At 42.7% G+C, this 15,450-nt stretch overlaps 1 protein-coding gene across 1 annotated transcript in view; it reads left to right on the top strand.

Moving 5' to 3' along the window:
* LOC131474441 (homeobox protein Meis1) overlaps positions 1 to 15,450 on the top strand; it is an 81,783-nt gene that overhangs the window by 28,545 nt on the left and 37,788 nt on the right. Inside the window, exon 8 of the mRNA XM_058652294.1 lies at positions 8,668 to 8,813. Within this exon, the coding sequence (XP_058508277.1) occupies positions 8,668 to 8,813 (146 nt within the window). The remainder of the gene's footprint in view (positions 1 to 8,667; positions 8,814 to 15,450) is intronic.

The following is a 15,450-nucleotide window of genomic DNA, read 5'->3' as shown; positions in this document are numbered from 1 at the left end:
CCCTCTTCTTCCATTTGACTCCCTCGGTGTGCATTTGTTGTGCGCTGAGTTGGATTGAGCTTTGGAGGGTGTCAAAGAGCCGTCAGAAATGAAGCAAAACAGTTGAGAGGTTGACAGAGAAGACTATGAAAAGGGCAAAAGAGGCACAATTGAAGGAATCTTGTCATAATTACAGTAACCATCTGTGTGTGTATTTGTGTGAGGACTTCCCTTCACTGAAGCCAAGAATCTGGGGGGGCCCCCCTAACAAGTGCTCCCATTTGAACCGAGTCTGGCCTTCTAGCTTCAGGTTAGAAAAAAGAAAACTGCATCACAAAGGCGAGAGGGGGAAAAATCAATAGTTACACAGCAAAAGTGCTCAATATGAAAGGGTGAATTCATCGCCCTACACTTTCATTTTAGCTTGCACCGTCTGTCTCTTCCCCCCCAATTCTTTTTCTCTGGACTGATCTGGAAGTGGGAATAAAAGGCAGTCGCTCTGTGTGTGTGTGTACGTGTTCGTGTGGAGGTGCACTGCAGTTTAATGCCGTGCCGGTGCCCTGCGCTTGAGGCAGTTTCCAGCGTGTCAGGCAGCCTGTGGAGATGACCCTTTACGGGAAAATGGCACAGAGAGAGCAGTCACATTTACACTGACATTTTTGCCATCACCTATGGCTATGTCAACAGGCCTGAACCCTCCTCCCCCTCACAGCCCACAGTAGATGGGCCTCAGCCATAACACACAGACACACATGAGCTCTTTCACAGAAAAAAAAAAACAAACATAAACACTGTTCTAATATTAAACGTTTTATAAAAGGTTAATCATTAGCTCTGAAGAACGTCATAAAACTGAGATATGTCTAGCAAAAGTTCCTAAAGCACAGCGCTATGCTCTTTGATTGCATGTTGTGTCTCCAAAAACAACAATATATTCATTTCACAGCCTTAAAAAAAACAAAGAAAACACACACGTCAGTAGCTTCAGACATAAATGTCTGGTATTAATTTCAATATCCAATATGAATACAAACAACAATCCTCTCAGACCACTTCAATGAAAGCCACATGAATCTGAGGGGTTTTGAATAACGCTTTTAATCACCTCATAAATATGATATCTGTCTCATATTTGTTCTTTATTTTCAATCTTCTGTTGTTAGTTAAACACATGCCTTTTGCGTGGCTTCCTGGTCTCCCTCTCATCACCTCTTTCACCTCAAATGAAATAATTGCTCCAAAACTTGGCTCAAACGCTCACAATAAGAAGTCTCCAGTGTGCTTTAATTACAAATGGCCCTTGTAAATAACACACTAGTTAGTGTCGTTATTGAATCTGTCAGCGTTGATCCACAGAACTGTCATCATTCAAAGTAACCAGCCCAGTAATGGCGACGCACTTGCTTACCGTAATTACTTCAATGGAATTGTCTTTGATTACAGGAAGCTATTACTTATCTCTTTCATGATTCTGTACCTGGCAAGCCCTCATTTCTTCCCTCGAGTAATAATGAAAACTTTCTCTGTATAATAATCTAGGTTACACACCAGTCAGCAGGATGTTGCCATTGTGCACACCTGAAAACCACAGATATGTGTAAACTCACATTTCTCAGCCAAAATGACATGACTTATTCATATGTCAACAAGAAAGACGATCTTTTATTTTTTTTTTTTTGGGGGGAGGAGGTTTGATATCTATTTCCTGGTTATGGATGTTGTTAAGTAACACACCGTTGTGTCCTTATAAGACAGTAACCATCCATCTTCATCTTCTGCGAGTCGCAGGGGGGTTCTGGTGACAGTCCCAGCTGACATAAGACGACACCCATCCAAAAAACAAAATCTGACATTTGATCATGTGGACACTTCTGACATTTTGTTACCAAACCACCAACTCTTCAGTCCCTGGGTGACATTTTTGCCTCATACGCTTGTGAGGTTTGTCAGTCAAGAACTGTTGAAATGACACGCATGAACTTTTGCCTAAATGTTACATTCAAGTATGTCTTACTGCAGAGAACGTGCAATGCTTTAGAGTATTATATGATCAAAATACACTGGCTGCAGTGGAGTGTTTCTCTGGCAAAGACAGGAAGGAAATTCTAGACTGGCCATATTGTTTTGTCAACGGCGCATGTCATTATCTGTCAAATGGTCATGGGGATTTCTTTCTGTCTCTCCTCCTCCACTGGAGTACAAGGAAGGCAGAACAGCATTGGTCACAGAGAGTGTTTTGTATTGAATTAAATGTATGTGTGCGTGTGTGTGTGTGTGTGTGTGTGTGTGTGTGTTGCTTTGGAATACTTGTGTGGTCATCGTAGGGAAGCTATGGAAGATCATTAAAATAGGTGCATGTGGTGCATGGGTAAAGACACGATGAGAGACACATTTGAAAATCTGCCCCTTCTTGGGAATTCCATTGCAAGGAATTCCTGCATGTTCAGATGTTTTTTAAAGATGGGAGGGGCCCTCCAGAGCCAAGCTAGGGGAACCTCCCCACCGCCTGCACCCCCACACCCCCTCCCCAGGTCTAGAGCTTATGAATGGCCTGAATACAATAAATGCCACTTGTCTCCCTCCTCCCGTCGCAAGCCCTTCTTTACCCGTGTGAGGATTTCTGGGAAGGTAACGTATGTCTACGTGTGCGAGTGTGCGCATGTTTGTGTGTTAAGGCAAGAGAGAAAAATTGCAAGAAAGAGAGCACTTTAGTAAATGTGCCTCTGCAAGTGTGTGTGTTAAGTGTATCATGTGTTGAGTGTGTGTATGCGTATGAATTTCTTGCCTGCCAATATGAGACGTGTGGATCCCAGTGGAACAGGATAGCAGGCCCCTGAGGCCCGAGTCTTGCCTGGGCAGTCAACCCTGGGTCATGTGAGTTTTCTGGGGTGTGAAACTTTAGGAGTGGCCCATGAGGGATCAGCTCCGGGTCACTCACAGTGAAACGCACACTCTCTCTCGCTCTCTCCAAGACTAAATGCACTGTCATAAATGCAAAAAAAAAGACCTGTCCCCACCTCTTCTCCCTCTCACTTCATCCACAGCCTATAAAACCTTGCAAAAACATCTCACAGTAACCTCCAAAAAACGTTAAGCCATATGTGAGTGATTCCTCACACAAGATTCCACTCATGACATCTGGCACAAAGCTAATATTCATAACCTATATTCCTCAACTCAGCAGAAAGAAAAATATTAGGAAGCTAAATGTCATAATTTTCCTGCGCTGTGCTGGAAGCAACATGTCTGACAAAATCACTGTTTGCAGATGAGTGACTGGTGAATCTGTGGTTGTTAATTTGCCAGGCAGCAGAAAAATGGCTGACACCTGCAAATGGCACATGTGCCTGCACAGAGGGGGCAGGCGGTACCAATCTCTGCATTACACCGAGATATGGTTCATAATCAGATCATAACAGATTAGCCCAGATACTGCTTGATAATGTCAGGGTTTGCCTTGAGACAGAGAGATGTAGAGAAGTGATAAAGACATAAGAGAGGGAGACAAAGAGACGGATGAAGCATCATTAGTGCTCACTTGTTGGACTTGCTGAAGCTACTGAAAACGACAGGAATAAAGATGTCAAACAATATGAGATTAATTACTGAAATATCTATTGCTACTTTCTGTTGGTTTTACAAAAGACGGAGCACTTCTTTGAAAGATAACAATGCTTCTCTCTTACATCCCAAACACTGTGCAAATAACCTCCTTCCCAACCTCACACTCCAGCAGACAGAGAGAGTGGAGAGAGGAAACTAATGAAGTAGGAAGCAGGAGGAAGCAGGAATGAAACATGAAGTGAATAGGAGGCTTAAATAAACGGCACCGAAGCTGAATGAGCATAGAACTAAGTGTCTGTTTAGCTAATGCTAATGAAGCTTGTGCAAATGCATGAAGCAAAGCTAACCCAGTTTTTTTTAGTTTTTTTTTTTACGTCATTATCTGTGTGTGGGGTGTGTGTTCAAGTGTGTATTTGTGTATACAGCGTGTGAGGGGACTGATAAAATATTCCTTCCCTTGGTTGGCCCCGGGGCATTTCAACTGCCCCTGGCTCCTTCCAGTCACTGGCCTGCTCCCTAATTGACACACACACACACACACACACACAAAGAAAGACAGTTTTATACACACACACACACACACACACACAGATGAATGCACATCCATGCATGCATGCATTCTTCACACACGAACATGCACCCCCACCATCCTGCATTGATTCGACCCCCACCTCCCACCACCTCCACCTCCACCTCCCAGCCCCTCCTCTAACTAGTTGCAAAGACGTTGTCGTGGCCGATCAGTGGGCCGGGCCCACAGTTGTGCCGGTGGCTCTTCCTTGTGGGGAGACTGGAGCTTGCTAGTCGAGCTGCCCGCATGTTTGCAGCCCATGGGTTACAGCCTGCTGATGCTCTTAATGAGCCTGGCAGCCTGTGTATGGAGAGTGACTGATTCATTAGCTGACTGGCTGACTAGCTGCCTGGGTCGCTTCCTGACTGTGTGTTACAGTTACATGTTATTGTGTTATATATTTTAACATGGTTGTGAGTCAATTCCCGGCGAAAACCCTTTTCCCCCCCCCTTCATATTCACTCTCGACTACACTCGCTCGGCCACTTCTGTGTGTATGCTGTTTGTGCTACAGGCATCAATTGATGAGCATCAAATGACGCAACGCCTGGTTGGAAAGATCTCTTTGACTACAGAGCAAACATGTGGAGAAGAGAATGTACCGGCAAGTCCAGTTTCTCCTGTTGTTTTCACAAAGAGCTGTCATATCACATAACGACGATTCCTCAGCGTTTGCGAGAAGTCTGCGTCAAACACCTGCTGTATTTTGTTTTGTTATTCAAATGGTGCACAGGAATGTTGCATATTGCATTTCCCGATGCTGATCATTTTTTTCCAAGTGCTTGTTTGGTGTTGGAAAAGTTTAAAAGGCTAAAAATATTCATATAATATGATGTCTACATTGCAATGCATACAGCCTGACTGAGTGTCTCATGTTTTTCATTTGATTAACTCCAATGTTCCCCACAACATCTCCCCACTCTCCTATCTATCTATATCTATCCTATTTTTCTCCCCTATTGAGCTTGAGCTTCCAGCTTTCCACTCTTGCTCATTCCTCTCTTCTTACCCTCCTTCACCATCTTGCATTCCTTTTCTTCCCTTGTTTTAATCTCCCTCTCTTACACAAGCTGAGGTAACACTGTTGACATTCCCCCAACATGGCTGCCAGACACAACTTCATCACCTTCCCTGCCTCACCCCAGTCTTTCTCTCTTTTTTTTCCGCCCCTCACATGCTGGGGTTAAGGAAAAGCAGAAATTAGCCCCAGACCTTGCAGAAGTGATTGGTATCAAATTGCAGTGGAAATGGAAATGCCAATAAAATTGACAGCCCTTCCCCAGCCTTCCTTCTTCCTTTTCCCCTTCTAGGTAAAGTAAGTGTCTATAGGTCAGACATACTGAGAAGGAGAGAGAAAAATAAGGAGTATCCCTCTCAGACTTGAGGGTTAAATTCAATTAGTAGCGGCCATCATTACATGTTTTCCCAAATTGTTTCAATTCTGTTTCTTTTTACTCATAGCTGTAAAGAAGTTGAGCAGAGCCTGTGCATTTTTTGGAAGGAAAACACACAGTGCTTCTGTGTTCTTGTAGTAATTTGAAGTAGATGTTGTTTCACTCACATTCTGCATCCTTTTGGTTTGTGATAATGAGGTCTTTGGGGATATTTTATATTCTGTAGCCTTGTGTTAATACATTTTTAAGATCATAGCTGCTTGCAAACCATTTAACTCAATACATCTCAATAAATATGATAGGTGCTAATTTAAATTATGGTTATGGTGATTGAAGAGTACGATATCGCTCTACTATGTATGAGGCAAAGGTAGGAAAAAAAGTGTGTGTCTACAAAGTTGGTAGATCGATTACAACAGCTCTTTGATATTTCCCCTCATTTTATATATATATATATATATATATATGTATATATATACATATATATATATATATATATATATATATATAGCTACAACACAAAATAAATATAACTACTCGTACAGTAGGGTACAGTATTCATCAAAGTTGGATTAAACAAGAAGTATATGATGAAACAGTGGCAACAGACATAACAGAATCATGTAATATTTTGTGAGAATACACACTTTAATTACTCTTCTCACACTTTAATGTTCACCTCTTCCCGAGTCTACTCATTCATTCACTCACTCACTCACTCACTGAGTTGATACTCCGGCTGCTTGCTTCTGTTTTCCCAACTCGCATGGGACAAGCCCCTGGGTTTGTTATTGTAGGCTTTGCTGAACATGAGCCGGTCTTTACAATGGATTGAAAGCATTTGCTTCCAATGAAAATCTGGTCTTAGATTACAGGTCCTCAGCTCGACTCACCCCTTTTTTCCACCAGGCCGACAGACGTAGAGAGGAAGAGGGAAAGAGAAGGCAGAGAGTGGGTGTATTTTAGCCCTGAAACAGTAGGCAGAAAAAAACTCACATGTTAAGCTCAGGCTGCGTTTGTCCCAGGCTAATGATGTAACTCAAGCCTGTAGTGTGAGTGTGTTTTCAGACAGAGAGCTTAGGACTAGAAGCTGCTGTGGATGTGATGCATTGTATGTGTAGTGTTGAAGCTAAAATGTTAGTCAGCGCGTCAATGAATTCATTGAAACTGCCAGAGTGAGAGTCCCTGCCTGCAAGTGTGAATGTTTATTTTTTTCTTCTCATTGTAAATCCAATATTTTTGACTTTGCAAGTGGAATTTTACTGTTTAATAACTGAATAAATAAATAAACATGTTACTCGATAATCCCAGTTATACAGTACGAGTGCATAATGATTAAAAGTGTGTCTGTATGTGCTGTACATTTGCACTCAGAGCATGATACATACTTGTAAAGAGGTTTCTGGCTGTGTTAAAGGCACTTGAACGCACCATGAGGCTTTTTTCCCCCCCAAATCCAACTTATGACCCTTTGGCATTGTTACAGTAACCCAACTTCGCCAGCTTTACATGCATATGCATTATTAATGTGCAGTGGCTGGCGTTTGCATCAGTATCACACCATCTAGGAAAAGCAAGCTCTTGTTTTAACCCTCCCCCACTATCCGAAGCGTCACCTCCACTTCCACACGAGGTTCATTAAAAAGCCTTCAATATGTGTGCATATGTAACTCCTTCTGCCAGAACAGTCGGAGTGAGAGAGTGAGAGCTAGCCAACAACGTTGTTTCGTATGGATCGTTGAGAGCCTCTCTCTCCTAATGGTGTATATAATTCAGGTGCCCTCCAGGCATGCTTTCAGGAATTCTTTTGCCTGAGGTAATGGGGAGCAAAGGCCTGGGTTTTTGGCCCATGATTATTCCATTGATGTGGCAGGCTGGAAAAAAGTAATCTCCAACCGGATTAGCACCAACATCCCCATTAATTATCGATGAATCTAGGGCTTAGTTTTTAGCTAGGTGCGAGGTGTCGCTGATACAAGTTAGTGGAGTACAGGCCCGCTAGAACACAGTTATCTACTCCCGCCACAGTGAATAGCACTCGGAGCTTTAGAACTGCTTTGTGTGTAATCAATAAATAACTGGATCCAATTCTGTGCCATGCTTCAGTTTTTTCTTCTTCTTCTTCTTCTTCTCCACTTCCCCTAACTTCCCAGTTAGGAAAGGCAGTAAGGGTGCCACTTGTTTATCCTGGCTCATGTTTCTTTTATGATTATCATCTTCATTGAGGGTGGCTCGCATTTTTGAATAATGATAATAACAATTAGGCTTTTCACCGCCACAGATGGGAAGAGTCTCTTTCTCTCCAATGGAACTGTATAGAATGTGAACAGTAATTGGGTAGTTTTGAATATGTGCAGTGTGTGTGTGTGTGTGTGTATGGGCTGTATGTTGTTGAGTGTGTATGCAGAGAAAAGGCCCATGGTGCACACTTTCCTTTCACTTTTCCTCTCTGTGCTCAAATACTCTAAGCTGTCTCAGTTCCCCCCTTAGGTGAGGTTAACTGGCCTTAATAGAGCCTTATCAAAGCCCTACAGGTTGCTGTAAGCAGCCATGACGCCATTGTTATGAAAAACAGCTAGCTTTGTTAGCGCTGTTTGTGCCGCTGACTTCCTTTTTTCCACCTATTTTCCTTTTATTTTCTGCCTCCCCTCTCCTGGCATCCTCCCCTTTTGTAGTGCCATGTTACTCTTTCCACCTCAGGTAAAATGGCAGAATGCGCCAGGGCGACGCTTCAATAACTATTTTCCCCTCAGGATAATAAAGACTAAATCTCTCTGTCATTTTCAATTCTGCGCGGGCTTGGATGGGAGAGTGGGGAAATGCGACCTTACAAGTCCTTTGTGCTCCCCGTCTCTCTCTCTCTTTTTCTTGCGGAAAGATGCGAGCGCTTGCTGTGTTTTCAAGTGGCGGGGGGGGGGGATGAAAGGCAGGGTTATTTATAAATGTATTAAAAATGAATGCATTTATGAGGTGCTGTTTTCCAGCCATTCTCTGCTTTCTATTGTTGTGTCTCTATACCCCTCCATCTGTGCATACAAAGCCCCGCAGAATTCCTTCGAAATCATATTTATTTGCTTTGAACGCAGAGGCGCAGCAAATGCAGGAAGTCAACAAACGGTGTGTCTGATCTGTCTCTTCCTGTTTCTTGTCATGTGACAGGTGATGGCCTGGACAACAGCGTGGCTTCACCGAGCACAGGGGACGATGATGACCCGGAAAAAGAAAAGAAACACAACAAAAAGAGAGGCATTTTCCCGAAGGTGGCCACCAACATCATGAGAGCATGGCTCTTCCAGCACCTAACAGTGAGTCACAGTATACAGTTGCATTTGTTCTCAATCTCCTCCCGTTTTTCCACATCATGTGCAAACCAAACTTCACGGCCACAAACTTTCTGACAGACACACACAGATGTTGTGTCTTTCTGTTGTGTCTCTTCCATTATTTGACTTAGATTCACTTGCACACAAAGGGACATTCATTGACACACATACATAGACACACACACCACTGCACTGGAGCCCCTCCCTGGTTATCCTGGTTTGTACAGTGAACACTTCAAAGACACAGGCCTGTTTAATCTGCTGGTGATCTCAGCAGCCTGCGTTCTCGCTCCTCATCTGTTGAAACTGAATAAGGTTGAAGCCAAGGAGAGACGCCCCTGGCCATAACTGCCGCAGATACATAGATGAACCTTATTAGGAACAAATCTGTCATTATTTAACAGATGCCTGGGATGCTGCAGAGGCCTGTGGTTTGGCTTTATTTTTGCTCAATTACAGCAAAGAACACCACCAGTGCTATTTGCACCAGCTAACAGCACTGGGAATTGTCTGAGGGGGAAACTGGTGTGGGAAAAATGCAGTTGGACTATCCTGTCCTAAGTTTCAATTAATTTCAACTCTAGCCAGCGAAAACATTATGAGACACTCTGTCAACAGCCCATAATACCCACCAGAGAATAGACAAACAGAAATGTGTTACTGTATTGAGTTAAATAACAAATATACTGTAGTTATAGAGCATCTAAACAGGACAAAACAAACTTTAAAGAGTTAAATGACACTTATATTATTATAATAATAATCATAATAATAATTATGATTCTTCTTCTTATTATTATTATTATTATTATTATAACAACAATACATTACATTGATCATCTTAGGGTCAAATTTGTGTTTCTAGTTATTATTGAGGATTGACCTTCAAAGACTGTCAAATCAAAGCTTTAAAGGTGAGAGGAATCCTGCGTAAAATCTCTTACTTCATGGAAAGTTGGAAATCATTAGACATAACCAAAGGATCTTAAATGTTTTCTTTGGATTTGTTAGTACAGCTGGCCCCAAATAGCATTAAAACAAGTGCCTGTCCCATGGCATGTTTCATACAGCTGGGTCTCTGGCTACTGGATGGCCACTCACATGTCTGATTCAAATAAATGAAAACAAATGTCTTGTACAACATAAGTCTAGGGTGTAGCACCAATGCATTAATGGAAGTGTTTAATTGTGACATCTTGACTAAGGGACTAACTTCACCCAGGCTTGGGCTCCACATATGTGTGTGTGTCAGAGGTTTGTGGAGAACCCGATGCCGTTTGGCTGAGTGAGTGTTGGTTTAAATTGCACAAGCCAACAGGGAAGATGTTGGGGAAAATAACTGAGTTGCTGGATTATGGATATTGCATGTGTTCCACCTTTATTGACTGACTGATTTGGAGACCGTCTTTGTTGTAGATGCAGTGTCCCCCTGTCTCCTAAAAGTGGTGAAGGCAAATGTCTTTCTCCCAAAAGTAGATGACTGATAAAACCCCCTCTCTGTTGCACAGTCATTGTATTGGTTCCCACTGCAGACAAAAGTCAGATGTTTGCAGGTGTTAGTTGTTTTTTTGACCAGTGGAAAATGGGCTTTTGAATTGAGAATCCTAGACAAAGTGATGTGTACACACAGTGCAGTTCACAAGCTTTCTCTTTGTGCTTTTCTCTTTCCATTTGACCCTTTCCTCCTCCTGAACAAAATCACTATCCCCCAATTGCCTAGTACGCACATACACATTAACCTCTCCTCCAACTCCCTGACCTCAACTCATGCATCCCCTAAAACCTTTGGTGTAACAGAGGAAAGGTGTTTAAAACATACACACATCTTGTCCATGGAGGTGCAGCGTAGCACGCACATGTCCTCTGAAACACACGTTCACGCACAAAGAAACACACTTGCTGTGTCATATTACACTGCGAGTATGGCTGATGGGAGACTTCTGTACCATCAGATCTCAAACTGTGGGAAGGATGTAAGTGATTGTCAAGGGAGTAAAAGGGAAGAGAAAAGGAGGAGGTGAAGGCAAGGAGATGAAGAAGGGGATAAGGAGGATCTATCATCCTTTTCCTTCTCCCAGGCTAAGGGCACTAAAACATGCTCACATCTAAAGCACACGGTGGCACATTGGCTTAATCGCTCTATATGGCATGAAACAAGAAGATAATTTGATGGCGTTCCTTCACTGCAAACAGATTTTAAATCTCTTTCAATCTTAATGGTTTGTTCAAAAATGTCTTCCAGTGTTTATCTTCATTCGTGAAGCCAAACAGAAATTAAACCCAGACAAAGAGAAGGGGAACATTGCCTTTTGTTTCTGGGCTATCTGGTCTCAATTTTTAGAAACACTGGCACCAACAATAACCACTGGTGTCAGAAAAATTCTCTCTGTGGTCTCTAATTAAATCACCATATATTTGTGTACCACGTAGTTGCTCTAATGTAAAAACCATTTACAGTATCTCTTACACTGGCAAAGCAATGTCTCTCTGCCTCTACTGGTGTGGACATGAGCATGGAAAGCTGATCCAAGCTCATCCACAGCATCATCAACCACAGTTGTTGCACAAAAAGGGTTGAGGATGTGAGTCTGGCCTCTTAGCGATAGACATAGAGCGATACATGCATGCACACACGTGGAAGTCGCAAAGATAATAAATATGCCTGATAGTACTGATAGAATAAACAATAGAATCACAATGGGTACTCTTTCAGTACCTTGGAGCACATTCTGTTATTCGCCCTCACATCATACTGAAGCAGAAAGGGAAGGTAGGTGGCAAACAGCAGCTGTTAGTGCACCAGAAGTATAGGTGGTAGATGTCATTCAAATAGCTGTTTTCTTTTAGGGTTGTTTTGAAATAAGTTCTGCATCTGTCCTCAATTATTCATCAATGATGCTAATTTCCCTTTCTGGAAAAAAGGAAAGATTTATGCATGATGTGCAAAAAAAAAAAGCATAAACATCACCAGCAGGAAAGGTTGCATTTTGCCTAGGTTAACTGCATTATCATGGCCTCAGTCAAAGCTTCAGTACTTTGGATGTTGAATCTATTCAAATGTGAAGAGTGGCAGCGTAAAATGAACAAAAAACATGTCTTTCACTATGCTTCTATTCATTGTGCAATGGGTAGAATGACAAGACAGAGAAGTGGTACTGAATCTGTGATGATGACGGCAGTTGCAACTCTGACTTCTCTCCAACACGCCCAATGAGCTCATGTGTTCTCAAGTGCTTGTGGGAGAAGTTTGTCGGAAGAATTTGGCTGCTGTCACTTGGAGCGACTGCAAAACATTAGTGTTTAGCGCTTGTCACAAATGGCCACACAATGCAGCTTGCTGCCAGCTTAACATGCAGCTTTAAACCTGGTGGGGAACCAACATAAAGTAGGCAGGGGGGCATCTCAAATTGGGTCCTCATCTTGTTTTATTGTTTGTTTTCCACTAATACCCTGATGATGTGACAAGTTCCATTCTATGAATGGGATATTTGATGAAAGAAGTCCATAAAAAGTTGTTGGTTTTTTTTGTCACCTCTATCTGCTTGACACCATTAAGAAACAATTTGTTAACTTGTAGATAGTGACTGAAGGTGTTCGGTTTGTGTAAATAATATGTTTGACAAAACAATTAAGGCTGTTATTGGAATCTGATCGAATAAACGGCTGCTGAGATACATTAATGCTTTGTGTTACAACCAAAGGGATGAGCCTTAATATGAAGAAAGAGCTGGTACCCAATCTCTTTTACCTTCATCTCTCCTATTGTGCTGCTGGAATCCACCCCCTGCCTGCTCCCTCTTTTCCTCACAAATGGTATTTTCTTGTTTAATTTAACAAGAAATGAGTAGTAAATGAAAGCTCAGGCCTCAAATCCCCAATGCGCCCTGTGCTCTGCTCTCCACTCCCCTATGAAAAGGCAATTTGTGAAATTATGTGATAGAGTAATTAGATGGAATTCACCCCCGCCTTCCTACTACACACACACACACACACTACCCAAATCCTCATTTAGATTGTTGCCTTGCTAAACTGAAGTAGGTGTGTGTGTGCGTGTGTGTGTGTGTGTGTCTTTGTGGAGGGGAGCAGGAGGGGTTTGGCATAGAAAGTGTTAGCATTGCTATATTAGCCTGGCAGACTGGGACCCACACTCTCCTACACATTATCACCAACACTCTCATTCTGGCTCTCCTCCCCTCCTATTTGTACACAGAGTCAGTGTAACGAGGGGCAGCCGTGATCGCAGCTCATAAAAGAAGCCAACCCGCAAACCCTTAGTGAGCCGCCTCCCCCCTTCCCTTCTCTCACCCCTTAAAAAACATGTAAAATGCAGAGAGAGAGAGAGAGAGAGAGTATAACAAAATCCAACTGAAAAGCATAATTCCCCCGTTAACACAATTAAAGTCTAATTTAACTGCTTGCATACACAGATGTAGCTGAGCTGGGGGAGAGCTGTTCCCCCCACAGCAACATGCACCGTCGGTTTTGAGCAGAAACAGGTGTGAAAAGTGATATAATTCATTTCTGCGCTGGCAGAGGAGGCAAGGAGCCTCGCTGTGGTGGGACCTGGGTGGCGGAGAAATCTAGACGGGGTGCACAGGATGGGAGGGTTGGGGGCAATGGCAGAGGTGATGTTTATGAACGAAGGGAAATAGGGTCACAATCATTAAGGAAGATCCTTCTTCTTGTGACACATCTTTATTGTCAAGATAATTCTGTAATTCAGAGGAGAATGTAGAATGTAGGTCGCGTAGCGCGTTCTTTTGTGGAAAAGCCAATGACACCGCTGAAAACCAGAGGAAAGTTGATCAAAGTAATCTTGTAGACATTGTTTGAAAGTACACTGTGTCGCTTTAAAAGGAAAAAGCCATCCTTACAAGAACCGTTGAGTTGAGTTGATTGTGCTTAATCACTTCACAATAAGACACTATTTATAAAAGCACTTTTGATCCAAAGTGAGGATAAAACAAAACAACTAAGTAGTGGCAATTGTAGATAGACTATTGCATATACCCTTAACCTCACAGCAAAGAGAACACAAACCAGATATGCAAAGCCTCAATTAAACAACACAAGTGAGAGGGGAAACATTTTGCCGGAGGTCAAAGTTCGACGTTGCCTCAGATGCCATTAGTCTTCGGCTGTTTATTGCTGGAGCCTGGACATGTCAGCACCCTGGTCACCTGGGGGCAACACAGGCCTGTAAGAGTGCGATTATACTGATGGTGTCCTCATTCTACCTTTTGTTCATTTGGTCTTTTACTGCACAGTGATATTGATTAGGAAAAACAGGGAAGAGAGAGAAGATATAGTAAGATAAAAGTCTGTATTGTTAGTATTGTGATTGTTGTTATTATCCACTGCATATATTCCTTCTTCTTTTTTTTTTTTAAACACGTGACTTTCTCAGCTGCCAGACATCACTTTACTATATAGCTTTGAAAAGTCATCAGGAAGGGAGCCTAAAAAAGAGAACATCATCTGACTTTTCAAGTGTTTATTCATTTATTCATAAACGGCAACAAAGGCACGATGTCCATCTCGATATTGCAAAGTAATACAGTGGTCTGTGTGGCCTGGTGTCTCCGATTAGGTCTTAATTTAATCTAAGTGGCAGTCAGAATCTTAGGCGCCACAGCATTAGGATTTCAAAGAGGACTTCAGAGTCGACAGACAGGCGGACGGATCTGCCAAAGGCCTGGCGTGACACTGTGACGAGACAGGGCGGCGGAGAAAAACAAGAGAACAAGTTAGTCTTATTCTCAACAGTTTTATTTAGTTTCAGATACATTATCTCTAGAAATGGAATTGGCTTTGGGCTAGTGTGTGTGTGTGTGTGTATCTGATTGTGAGGAGCAGTGTTTGTGTAAACGCATGTGCGATTGCTTGTATGAGGACATTTGAAAGCAATGACTTGTCCGTACCAATCGGAGGAGTGGCTGGTGTCAGAAAGGAGGCAGCTGAGTCAACCTGCCTACCCCCACAACACACACACACACACTCACAGACACCATTACTGTGCTCCAACCCCCACATTACCCCACACCTTGTAATGAAAACATCATCAATTATCCCTCTTGACAGGCCCCAGAGACCAAAGGCAGACAGCTCTCTTTGGGGGCTTCTCTTTGTGAACTGACCCTCACAGACACACAAACTTGCTCCTCACATACTTGCTCTTTGTCATCATTTTATAAGATACATGCATGTTATTCTTTTTTTTTAGCCTGTCTACTAGAAGCTGATAGTCTGATGACCCATCTTTTCCACGAGTGTGCATGGTGATAGTGAGTGAGAGAAGATAGTAAGTGTGGTCCATCTGGTCGATGTGTGGCAGACAGGAGGTGTGCCTGTATAGATGTGTGTGTGTGTCTTATGTGGGGTTTTGGGGGTGTTGGTGGAGGGAGGGGTAATGGTATGGAGAGGGCAGAGGGAAGCCATCAGTCCTGACATGGGCTCCTGAAAGGCCATCTGTTCCATGATTGATGTGTGGAATGATGGATGGATGGATGAATAGATGATAGCGGGATACAGTAGAGAGACAGATGTAGAAGTTTTGGAAGCCAAGCTGATTGCAGAACTATTGTGGGGTTACTGGCATCTTGCTTGATCTTCACAAGTT

The sequence above is a fragment of the Solea solea genome, chromosome 15 (genome assembly GCF_958295425.1).
Source record: "Solea solea chromosome 15, fSolSol10.1, whole genome shotgun sequence".
NCBI classification, from domain to species: Eukaryota; Metazoa; Chordata; class Actinopteri; order Pleuronectiformes; family Soleidae; genus Solea; species Solea solea.
This window is presented reverse-complemented; position numbering and strand designations above follow the sequence as displayed.